Raw genomic sequence first — 12,172 nt, forward strand, 5'->3', positions numbered from 1 at the left:
TCTTCTTCATTGTATTCTGCTTCATGACCTTTTGTTGTTGCTATGTCCCTAAGGTGCTAGTGATTGAACTCAGTTCTTTTGCACAAGCTGTGCAAGTGCTCTGCTACTGAGCTGTCCCCTGACCTGCCACGACCTTCTGTGTCCCAGTGTCTGCTTTTATGGCTTGAATTTTTGTGTAATTTTCATCTTCTTAACAGTGTTTTAGTGTGAGGATGACATATGTGCCATTATAATCCATAATAACAGTGTCATGTATATAGGTACATGTAAAGAGTTCTGACCTGAAATAAGTGCTTAAGAATTTGAAGTTTGCTTTAGTGACAGACAGGTTGGGGCTACTCATTTTAACAGCAGTAAATACATCAAAAATATCACCGTGCAGCATTAATTGCAGTCAGCATAGTTTGGTTTTCTAAGTGGCAGTTGCCTTCTAAACCCCAGTTTTAGCTGGTTCAGCATCACGGTTGCTTTTGACACATACTACTACTAACCAGATTAAATCTTAAAGCTGGTCATTTATTGGGCCTCCAACAGAGAGGTACCTAATACTTGATTGTTTTGAGAAATTCCCAAGTAACAGTGAGTCTCAGCACAGGGTTGAAAATGAAAATTCCTAGTGTTCAGGAAGGTAATGCAAATGTTCAGTTGCAAATGCATGGAAGTAACTTAGTCTAAGGGGAGATTGTATATGCTGGCCTTTCAGTTGTTCAGTTTATAAAATATATCCACTAGCAGAAAGGAAAAGTTCATGATTGCAGCATGGGAGTAGAAAAGAGTAATCTTGACTTTATGTTGCTGTAGCTACTTGAGTATAGCTGTTGCTGAAGCTTAGAATCATTTTATTGAAATGTTGTATGAAGATGGAAGGTGCTGTGATAGGGTAACACTTAGATATTCTTGTTTTCTCTAATATAGCAAGAGCTTATATTGGAAGGAAATATAGACAAATGTATATTTTTATATGTTCAACCTTTTGAGTCATACCAGACTTTTGTTTCCTAATCTCTCTGTGTATACATTCATATTTGAATGGGATATTCTTGACCCATGGGACACATGTGGCAGTTAGTGGACATTCTCCAATGTAAGTTTTTACCTTTCACCATCTTTGAGACGAGGTCTCTTGTTGTTTACTACTGCCCATTGCTGTTGGTTTTCAGGTGTCTATGGATCCTCTTCTCTATCCCTCCCATCTCTGGGTAACAGTGCTGAGATGACAGCTATATGTACTGTGTGTGCGTACGTGTGTGTGTGTGTGTGTGTGTGTGTGTGTGTGTGTGTGTGTGTGTGTGGCTTTACATTGATTCTGGGGGTCCAAGTGCAGTTCCGCACACTTTACCCATCAAGTCATCTCCCTGTTCTAGCTTACGCTTTTCTGTAAAACAGAGAAAGCATCTGTAAATACAAAACAACTTTATAAAGCCAGACATGTGATTTATACCATTCTTAAATTCCAGAACCCAGGAGGCAGAGGCAGGTGAATCCTGTGAGCTTGAGGCCAGCCTGGTCTACATATTGAGTTCCAGTCCAGCCAGGGCTACATAGTGAGACCCTGTTGCAAGCAAGCAAACAAACAAATAAAACAAACAAACAAACAAACCCACTGACCCAGAAAAACACACAAAACAATTTCTTAACGCATAAATTTATTATAAAGATACAGCTGCTAATGATAAGTTTATGGCTGCTAAATGGGGATAGAAGAATTATTTCCATATGTCAAAAATGGACATATTTGGGGTATTTACTGTATAAGGAGTATGTGTGTGTGCTTGATGTCATCAAGCACAGCATCTTACTTTTTGAACTAAATATGGGATAGTTGCCAATGAGCGTCTCTGATTGTGTGCTCTTTATCTTGGTTTTGTAGGTTCAGTTGATGCTGTACACTTACCTGTCCACTGAATTCATTGGTACAGTCAACATATATAATACTATTCGGAGAGTTGGAACAGTGCTGCTCATCATGCACACACTGAAGTACTACTACTGGGCAGTGAATCCTCAGGACCGAAGTGGCATCACCCCTAAAGGACTAGGTATAATTCTGCTGTCTGAATGTTATATTATACATATGGTAAATCAGGATCTAAAATAAACCAGTAGCTGGTGGTGGTGGTGGTGGTGGTGGTGGTGGTGGTGGTGGCGGCGTCGGCGTCGGCGTCAGCGCACGCCTTTAATCCCAGCACTCGGGAGGCAGAGGCAGGTGGATCTCTGTGAGTTTGAGGCCAGCCTGGTCTACAGAGTGAGTTCCAGGAAAGGCGCAAAGCTACACAGAGAAACCCTGTCTCGAAAAACAGAAAACAAAACAAAACAAAACAAAATACCCAGCAATATACTCTCTTTACGTTTTATGTGTATGAATGTTTTGCCTGAACATACGTCTATGTACCATGTGTGTGCATGGTGCTCTCAGAGGCCAGAAGAGGGTTTCAGATCCCCTAAACTGGAATGGAAGGTTGTGAACTGCTATGCAGGTGCTGGGGATCAATCTGTGTCCTGTGGGAGAGTAACCAGTGTTCTCAACCTCCTCTACAGCCCTTCATCATAGCACAGTTGTATTAGTTCCATAGATGGCTGTTGCCAACCTTGTGTTACCGTTGAGGGAGAGTGCTACTGTGTCATTTGGGAAGTAATATAATCAGGCTAGTTGTAACACATTGCCACCGAGGAAAACAAATTAATTCCATACTGGTATTGGTGCTGAGATAATCATAGTGAGAGTCATTGGAAATGGTGCTTTGGGAAATGGAGATTTCATAGCAATGTAAGAGGTATCTGTTTTTAATAAAGAAATTCTAAAATTTCAGTAATTGTTTTCTTTCACAATCAGGACAAGCAATGCAAGGTAATATTCTCTGAACATGTGGAAAGTTCATTGAAGAGGTCAAAGTAAAAATTTTTCAGTTTTGTAAAGCCTATTTCAGACTGGCTTGTGTTGAAAGAGCTAATCAGCTGATACAAAGTGGCAGTCTCAGGTTCAACTGGTGCAGGTGCTGGGGAAATGTTGGAAAATGCTCAGAGTGTGCGTTTGTCTCTCCAGGTGGCTAGTTCTTCTGTGTCAGATCTTTTTAGGAATTCCCTCCCTTTGTATTAGCAAGCAGCAAGTCCACCTTTGAGTCCTCATAACTGTGAAGCCAGCAAAAGAACATCTCTCCCTCTCTCTTTAATCACGTGTCTTTCTGTAGGCCTGTTCACATCTGTCTCTCTCTCTTATCTTAATAAAACTCTTGTTAGTGGGAAGAAAAAAAGACCATCTCCCTGTATTGAGTATTCGAAGTGTCTTTGGTCTGTGTGTTGCCTGTGTCTGTGGCAGTTAGAGCACTGATGGACACACTTGTGGGCTGTGTCTGTGGCAGTTAGAGCACTGATGGACACACTTGGGGCCTCCACCTCCTTAGGCCCACAGTCTGAGAGGTGTGGGTCCTGTTCTTTGACAGCCTTTGAAGACTGTTGCTTCACATGAGAAGGGTTTCTTAGGAACCAGGAAACCATGTATTTTCATTTTGTCAAAGACTTTGACTGTTCAGTGCCTTGTGAAGATAGGTTTTGTAATTTTGTGCTACTTTATGTAACCTTCAAAGTAAACTCCTTGCTCTCTGAGAACTGCAAGGACACCAACGCTGTGATGTGTTTGAGCTGGTAAGCGTGTGGCTCTTGACGATCTAGGCCAGAACTTCCTGATGGCGACTTCATGGTGGTGCAGGACTTTCACATCCTTGTTGATTGCCAGTTTCAAGTCCTGATCTTCATTTTATAAGTAAATAGCGACTTCAGGAAGTCTCACAGGTCAGCTAAGGAAGCTGTTCAAATTTTGTGGTTCTTGTCTGTTTAGCTTGTTATTTGTCTAGGAATTATCATGTGGAACACATTTTACACAATTTTCTTCCTGTTTTAATTGATCTGTTCAAGGTCACGTTGGTCTTGTGCTTTGGTGGTCTGGGCACTAGCTGTAAATAGTGATTACTGGGGAAACTGTAGAATTTATGAGGCAAACAGGTCCCTAACTTGAGGTCTTAGAACAATAGTTATTTGGTTTCAGAAGTTTTGTACTTTGGAATTAGATGCTGGAGACATGAAAATTGACTTAATGTGAGCCATGTGTGACCAAGGACTTTCCCAAGTAGTGGAGATGTCAGAGGTAGTCAGCATAATGTTTCCCTTCTTCATTAACAGTTTTGTGTGGTGAAGCATGCTCTTTGTAACAGCTTAAAAGGGACGACAGTAGAAAAAGTTGTTTCATACCCAGTTCATGTAATAACATTTTACTGCTCAAAGTTTAGATTTTTCTTTACTTTTTAAATTTTTTGGTAAATTTCTGTTATCTTAATAACAAGCACTTTCAGAACAAAACATAAATACTATTGGCAAGTACAAATTTTTATCACCATATGTTTGTTTTTGAAATCCTCTCACTTCTTTGAATTATGAACTTCAAAAATTTTTTTTTGCCAGTGTTTTTCGTTTATATACTGTATTGTGATCATACTCACTCCCCATCAGCATCTCTTTCTCTCCCTCCACTCCTGCTGACCCTGTTCTTCCCAGCTAGGTCCTCTCCTACTTTCATGCCTTTTGTATGGAGGAGTCCAAAGGCCTGTCATATCCAGTAGACAGTATAACCTATTTGTGCTTTTGGAGTGTCGAATATATAGTTGAATATGAGAGTGAATGCTAGCCTTTCAAAAGACACAAAAGGGAAGGTCATTCTTTAGAAGATTGACTGTGTGTGTGTGTGTGTGTGTGTGTGTGTGTGTGTGTGTGTGTGTGTGTGTTTTGAGACAGTGTCTCACTATGTAGCCCTGGCTGGCCTAGAACTCAGAGATCTGCCTGCTTCTGTTCCTGAGTGCTGGCTTTAAAGGCTTGTACCACTATGCTTAGCTCTCTGTTTCTTTTAAATAAAGGGAAAACTCCTGGAAATGAAAGCATTGTATTTTAGTTAGCCTTGAGATCTTTGAAATACTAATTGTGTGTGTCTTTAAAGATGGACCAAGACCCAATCAGAAAGAAATACTTTCTCTGAGAGCATTCTTACTGATGTTCATTAAGCAGTTAGTGATGAAGGTAAGTTTGTTTCTTCCCCATCTCATGCTGCCTGTTCTGGCAGATCATTTCACATAAAATATGGTCTGTTTGTTTATTCTTTGCCAGTAAAATATGACAGAAACTTTGCTGAGAGATGTTTGTTTCATCTCTGTTTTTCATTCTTGTTTCTCTTGGGTATACATAAATCACTACAGAATTGGAGATCGGCACTTTAATGCATGTTATGTAGATTTCCATGAGAACTCAAGAGTATTTGTTTTTTCCCTTGGCAGATATTTAAAGGCTCTGTTTAACGCTGGGTTCTGCTCTTGGCTTGTGTGGTGTAGGTGCTCGGATTACTGGCTTGTGCCAGTTTTTCATCATCTTAGTACTTCTTCTGTGTTTTGTGGTGCCTTCTTAGCTGTCACATTAGATTTGGCAAGAGACCGGCCCCTTGATTTCGGCATAGTTTTCAGACTATGTCTTTTGTGCTTTCTCAAAGTGTTATTTTAAACTTAGATTTTTACGTTAGTTTTTGATTTATAGCAGCTGATGAAATTGACTAATCTATATGTACAATTTCTGATTTTAAAATGACTTTTGTATGTAAGGTTAAGATAAGTGTATTATGTTTCTGAAGGACTCTGGAGTAAAGGAAGATGAGCTACAGGCCATTCTTAATTACCTGCTGACTATGCATGAGGTAATACTTGAATTTCTGATTTGGGAATTTTATTTTTTTTTAAGTATATTGCTTGTTTCTTTCATCTTTTTAAAAAAACAAGTTATTTGTTTATGTATTAATTAATTAATTATGTATATAGTGTTCTGTCTGCATGTATGCTTGCAGGCCAGAAGAGGGCACCAGATCTCATTACAGATGGTTGTGAGCCACCATGTGGTTGCTGGGAATTGAACTCAGGTCTTCTGGAAGATCACCTAGTGCTCTTAACTGCTGAGCCATCTCTCTAGCTTGTTTTCATGTTTTTAAGCTGTGTTAGGGGTATTTTTTAAAAGTAAAAACATCGAGGAAATATTCACTAATTATATATCACTGTTAATGGAGAATAAATCTCTATTTAGATGCTAATGAATCCTCATCTTAATGGTTTTTATTACCACAATATAGCTCTGAGAAGTATCATGAAAGATTTTAAGAAGTTGCTAAAATTGGATCTTATTTAGTGAATGAAGTACATGAAAGCATATTGTTAGGAACTAGTGTAAAAAAGAGAAAAGTAGACTTGAAAATGGCTGTAAATGATTGGATTTAAAATTCATAACATTCTTCTTTCTGATTTTCACATGCTTAGATTTTTTTTGAACAAGTCACATTTGTTACGGAATTTAAAATTGCTTAGTTGAACATTAAATGGGTTCAGATATCTCTTTTATCTTTAACTACTATTTATTTCGTGTGTATCTGTGTTTTGCTGATGTATATATCTATGCATCCTGAGTGTGCCTGGGACCTGTGAAGGCCTGAAGAGGGCAGTAAATCCCTGGGTGCTGGTTGCGAGCTGACAGTGTGAGTGACAGCCACAGCAGCCAATTCACGAAATCATATGCACTGTTTCTCTAGAGTTGGCTGTGGGGTATTGTTATATAGTCTAACATAAAAGCAGTTTTATCTCTCTGATTACAAAAATCTCTGGCTGTTTTATGGTGTATACTTTAAGCTGTATATTTAAAGTATAATTATAAGTAAATACCCTACTTATAATTAAAATATTTAAATATCATCATTTGTTCAAACTCATATATTATAGATTTGCCTATTTATTTATTTAATAAAATTTATATTGTTTCAGAAGTATTCAGTATTTAAAGAGTTGATTTTTTTTCATTTTATTTTTAATTTTCTAAAATAATTTTAGGACGACAATCTAATGGATGTTCTACAGTTGCTTGTTGCATTAATGGCAGAGCATCCTAACTCCATGATTCCTGCTTTTGACCAAAGGAATGGGTTACGGTAAGAGTTAGCATATGGAGAGTTCTAATTATATTTAATAGAAGGCATTCCTTTGGAAATACTATATTCTTAAATATTTGGTCCTAGGTTATAAAAAGAGTTTATAGCAGGAAATAATTTAAGGTTTTTAAACTTATTAAAATCAAGATTTGTGTCATGATTTTTTGAATGAGTCTTAAGTTTATAAAAGTTACTATTCTATTTTTTATGGATACATTATTAAATGGAGCAGTTTACCTAGGAAGATGCTATCTTTTTCTTCTTGTTTAGACAGGGTCTTACTGTGTAGCCCTGGCTAACCTGGAACTTGCTCTATAGATTAGACCAGTCTCAAATTTACAGTGGTCCTTCTGCCTCTGTTTCTCCAGTGCTGGGATTAAAGGTATGCACCATTAGCTTGGCCCTGTGTCAATTTTTAAGTAATCATAAGATTCTAATATTTGTCTTTGTTATAAATATTTATGTAGAAAAGAATGCTATAATAAAGCATTTGAATTTTAATTTGCGTGTTCTTTATTTTTATATCAGAAGGCCTTAAGTGTTCTTTTAAGAGTAAATTAATATTTTTGAAGATTTATTGTTAAATTCACCTTTTTAGTTGTGCTTTTAAGTCTATTTTACTTTGGGATTATTTCATTTAATAAATTAAAAAATTTTAATTTAATAATTATTCTTGTTTCATTATATGTTTTATTATTTAATTTTTTCTTTGACATGTTCATACATATATAAAATACTTTTAATTATTCTTACCTCCCATTCCTGTCAATTTCCCCTTCTCCCTAAAAATTCTGCTCCCATATTAATATTTTTTTGTTTTCTTTTGTTACCTACTGGGCCATCTGTGTAACCAGCTGTGGAACTATGAATTGGATTTTGGTTGGGTTCACAGGTGGGAATAACCTGAAGACCATGACTACCTCTTCCCCAGAATTTTTTAGTAGCCAATAGTTCTGCAGGAAGAGTTGGGACCCCATGAACGCTTTCCCTGTTCATAACTGATTATTGACAGGGCCAATCCTATGGGGGCCTACTGCCAATCTTGTTGGGGCCTAGGCAGGTAACTGAAGCTGCTGTGGGTGAGTTCAAGATTACAATTACTGTGTCAGACTTAGAAGATGGCATTTTATAACCCTTCGCCCTGTCTTCCCATGCTTAAATTTTTCCTACTCTCTTCTATAATGTTCCCTTGAACTTTTGAGTGTGCACGTAAATGTCTTGTTTATATACTCAACAGTACGTATTTTCAGTGTTTTTAGCAGGCACGAGTCTCTACATTTACAACCATTTGCTGCAAAGGAAGGCAGTTGTTTATGGGAATAAATATAGGTATTTAGAAGGCAGTTTGACATTATGTCAATTTGACTTTACATTAGTAGTAAGTTCCCCACTAGGCCCTATGACTTTTCTAGTTAGGTTTATGGGTTTCCTCCATGTAGCTTGTAGCTGTGTACCATCTAATAATCAGTTGTTTTAAACACTAATTTGTACTATTTATATGTCTTTTCTGATGATCACACATTACCGGTCCATTCCTTTATTTTTCATGGTGATAATAATTATTCATAAATTTAAGTATGTGCTACCATTAAATAGTGTTTTAATCCGGGTTTATACAGTAATAGTAGCATATATGTACGTACCTTGAGAAGTCACTTGTGGTTTTGGAATATTTAGTTAATTCTGGTTTGTTTTCACTAAAAGGCTCTAAGCCTGAGATAAATGAGTTTTAGATGTCAAAAATGTATATTAAATTTATGTATATATTTTTTGAAATAAGTTTGCAATGATACCTTGAAAATTATATTTAGACTAGTTTGTTCTTAATTTTTATTTATTCAGTGTTATTTATAAACTTTTGGCATCAAAGAGTGAAGGAATCAGAGTTCAAGCACTCAAGGCACTGGGCTATTTTTTAAAACATCTGGCTCCAAAGTGAGTATGCATGACATCTAAAGTGAACTGTTGGATATTATTTGTTTAAAGCTTTGGAACAAGGTTTCTGTTCTGTGGCTCCGTTACTTACTTTCTTTGTTGTTGTGGTGCTGCCACTTAGTTTTTAGTCTTATATTGCCATGTAAGTTCAATGTCATTTTGCACATTTTAAAGATAAAACTGGATGAGAGTATTTAGGTTCTGATATGAAAATTACTTATTTATATGTTGAGTTTTTATGAGAATTAGAATTAATTGAAGGCTTCATTTTGGTGAACTGAATCACCCTGTGTATTATCTGTATCATTTACATTGGTGTAGTAACTGAAATGTGACAGCTAGCATATTCATCTATTACTACATCCTAGTTTTTAAGTTTTGGAGGTAGAACAAGTGGTGGTAAACTGCAGTCTTTCTGAACCTAGCTGCCACCTGTATGTAGTTTTATTACATCACAACCATGCTATTATAACCCATGGCTGTTTTCATCATATAAAAGCAGTGCTGAGATGTGACAGAGACGGTATGGTCCACAAGATTTTAAATATTTACTATATAGAAAAAATTTGCTGACCCTAGGGTATAATTAAAATATGTGATTACTACTTTTAAAGTTTATTCCTGGAATGTTAATTTTAGTGCACATATTTCTGTAGTGTTCAGTTTCCTAAATTATGTACATTTCTTGCCACCTCCACCCCAAAACTACTGTGATTCTGAAGCATTCATGTGCACGAGTGGACCCAGGGCAGTTAGCAGTAACAGGTAACTACAGAATTTAGTTTGCTGTGCAGTAACGTAGCCCATGTCTTTCGCCTCTTGGACTTCAGATATGCTTACACTGTGGACAGCCTTGAATGTTCTAGGTTGAAGAATGTTATGAGAGTAATTGAGTTGGAATTTATAATCAGAAAGAAATCTGTGTTTTATCAGTTGTGAAACCCCAAACTCTGTATTTTGTAATTTCTTTCATGTTATTTTAGGAGAAAAGCTGAAGTCATGCTTGGGCACGGGTTGTTTTCGTTGCTAGCTGAGAGACTCCTGCTTCAGACAAATCTAATCACAATGACCACATACAATGTTCTGTTTGAGGTAAGACTGCAGTAAGAATTTACTCACTAATTTATTGTGACAATGTTATAATCGTCAGTATTTAAATAAAATGAGATGATTTGTTTATAATGCACCCCTTATAAATTATTTATATAAAGATAATATGGCTACATTTTAGAAGTTTATTAATTACAAATTATTAAGTAACCTAGTTAGCCCTATTTTGTGTTTGTTCCACTGTGTTGATTATTTGATGTTTCATTTTATAATGAAGTAAAACTAACATTATGGTGTTAAAAGGTATTTATATGTCTAACGTACTTAGCATTGAAAAATAGGATTATGCCATACATTTTATTTTTGAAACAGCATCTTATTTTAAAGCTCAGACTGTTCCAGAATCTAGTTTTGTAGCCAAGACAGGTTGTAAAGTCTTGGCAGTCCTCCTGCCTCAGTCTCCCTAGAGCTGGGGTTACAGGTGTGAGTTCTATGCCCAGCTGCACACAGAGCTTTCGCATTGTGCTTATACTACTTTATGGTGATACTCACCTATCTGTTGTGCTAATGCAGTTTGCTGTTTACCCTTGCAGATTCTTATAGAACAGATCTGTACTCAGGTGGTACATAAACAGCATCCAGATCCTGATTCTACAGTGAAAATACAAAACCCTCGTATGTATTTTATATACTTTAAGATTACCTTTTCTGCTTTAAAAATAAAGTCTCCACACAAAATCAAAACTTAGTATGATGGGACTGGAGATTTAGCTCAGTGGTAGAGCGCTTGCCTAACAAGTGCAAGGCCCTGGGTTTGGTCCTCAGCTGTGTGTGTGTTGGGGGGAGTTAATATGATTAAAGTAAATAGATATTTTCTCAAGGAATCAATTGTAATAGTTTTATCTATGTTTATATTGAATGTTATGCCAAATTGACACTGTTATTATATTTATATGATCTTGGTTTAGTTTTTTTTTTCCTGATTTTTCAGAACAGTTTTTATTATTTGGTAATGTCAGGCTAAATTATGTAAACAATGGGAGATAGTTTCAATTTTAAATTACTGCCAGTAAAATAATGTCAAATTTGATATGGGAACACAGTCTTATTTAACTTAGAATTTTTAATTCTAGGAATTAATTAGAATAATAGGGCATATTAATTTCTCATTTTTAAGATCATGTCACCAGCATAACTAGTTAAAGGACTTTTAGAATTACAATTACTTTTTGTATGCTGAGGAATTCTAAAATTCAGTTACCTTTTGTGTTTTTGTGTATAGTGTGCTACATTGTATCAATTTTAAAAGCATGAAACATTGAAGTTTACTTTTTCTCTGCTTTCCAAATCATGTTGTCATTCATTGTTCATAGTGAAAATGGAAAAATTTAGATGTAAGAATTTTAGAATATTTTATCAACTTAGACCATGCTGCTGTAACATAGTAGTTGAGACTGGATAATTCAAAAGAGTAATGTAGAACGAAGTGTTAGATGGCCTTATTAGATAACAAACCTGGTGCCAGCTATTGGGGTGAATTCTGAAAGATCAGAAGAGCAGAACAAGCCACAGCCAACCTCACCTCGACAACTCCTCATTGGATCCTGTTTCCACGAATCTTCATACTGAAAGCTTCTGAGTCCTCACCCAAATGGATCTTAGCTGAACTGCTGCTAAAAGTCTAAAAGCATAAAAGCCTGTAGTTCCTGTCCTCATGCCTTATATGCCTTTCTGCTTTCTGCCATCACTTCCTGGGATTAAAGGCGTGTGTCTTTCCCAAGCAAAGACATAAGATCTCAAGTGCTGGGATTAAAGATGTGTGTCACCACACCTGGATCAAGTCTGTTCCTAGTGTGGCCTTGAACTCACAGAGATCCAGATGGATCTCTGCCTCCAGAATGCTAAGATTAAAGGCATGTGCTACCACCATCTGGCCTCTATGTCTAATCTAGTGGCTGTTCTGTACTCTGACCCCAGATAAATTTATTAGGGTTCACAATATATTGGCGGGGGGCACAATAGATCACAACAGAGTAGAATTTTTTTTTTTTTTTTTTTTTTTTTTTTTCAAATTTTGTACGTTCAGAAGTCTAAGCTAAAGGCTCCTCTGTTTGGTTTGGTGCAGGCTGCTCTGCCCACAGAGGGAGACAGCGCAAACAAGCTGAAAGCTTCCCTGGAGCCCCCTTA

At 36.7% G+C, this 12,172-nt stretch overlaps 1 protein-coding gene across 5 annotated transcripts in view; it reads left to right on the forward strand.

Moving 5' to 3' along the window:
* Lrba (LPS responsive beige-like anchor protein) overlaps positions 1–12,172 on the forward strand; it is a 578,506-nt gene that overhangs the window by 89,801 nt on the left and 476,533 nt on the right. For all 5 annotated transcript variants that reach the window (XM_036190835.1, XM_036190833.1, XM_036190836.1 and 2 more), the window contains 7 exons: positions 1,871–2,039; positions 4,985–5,064; positions 5,666–5,728; positions 6,903–7,000; positions 8,843–8,935; positions 9,919–10,027; positions 10,579–10,660. In XM_036190835.1, the coding sequence (XP_036046728.1) occupies positions 1,871–2,039; positions 4,985–5,064; positions 5,666–5,728; positions 6,903–7,000; positions 8,843–8,935; positions 9,919–10,027; positions 10,579–10,660 (694 nt within the window). The remainder of the gene's footprint in view (positions 1–1,870; positions 2,040–4,984; positions 5,065–5,665; positions 5,729–6,902; positions 7,001–8,842; positions 8,936–9,918; positions 10,028–10,578; positions 10,661–12,172) is intronic.

The sequence above is a fragment of the Onychomys torridus genome, chromosome 6, assembly GCF_903995425.1.
Source record: "Onychomys torridus chromosome 6, mOncTor1.1, whole genome shotgun sequence".
Taxonomy (NCBI): domain Eukaryota; kingdom Metazoa; phylum Chordata; class Mammalia; order Rodentia; family Cricetidae; genus Onychomys; species Onychomys torridus.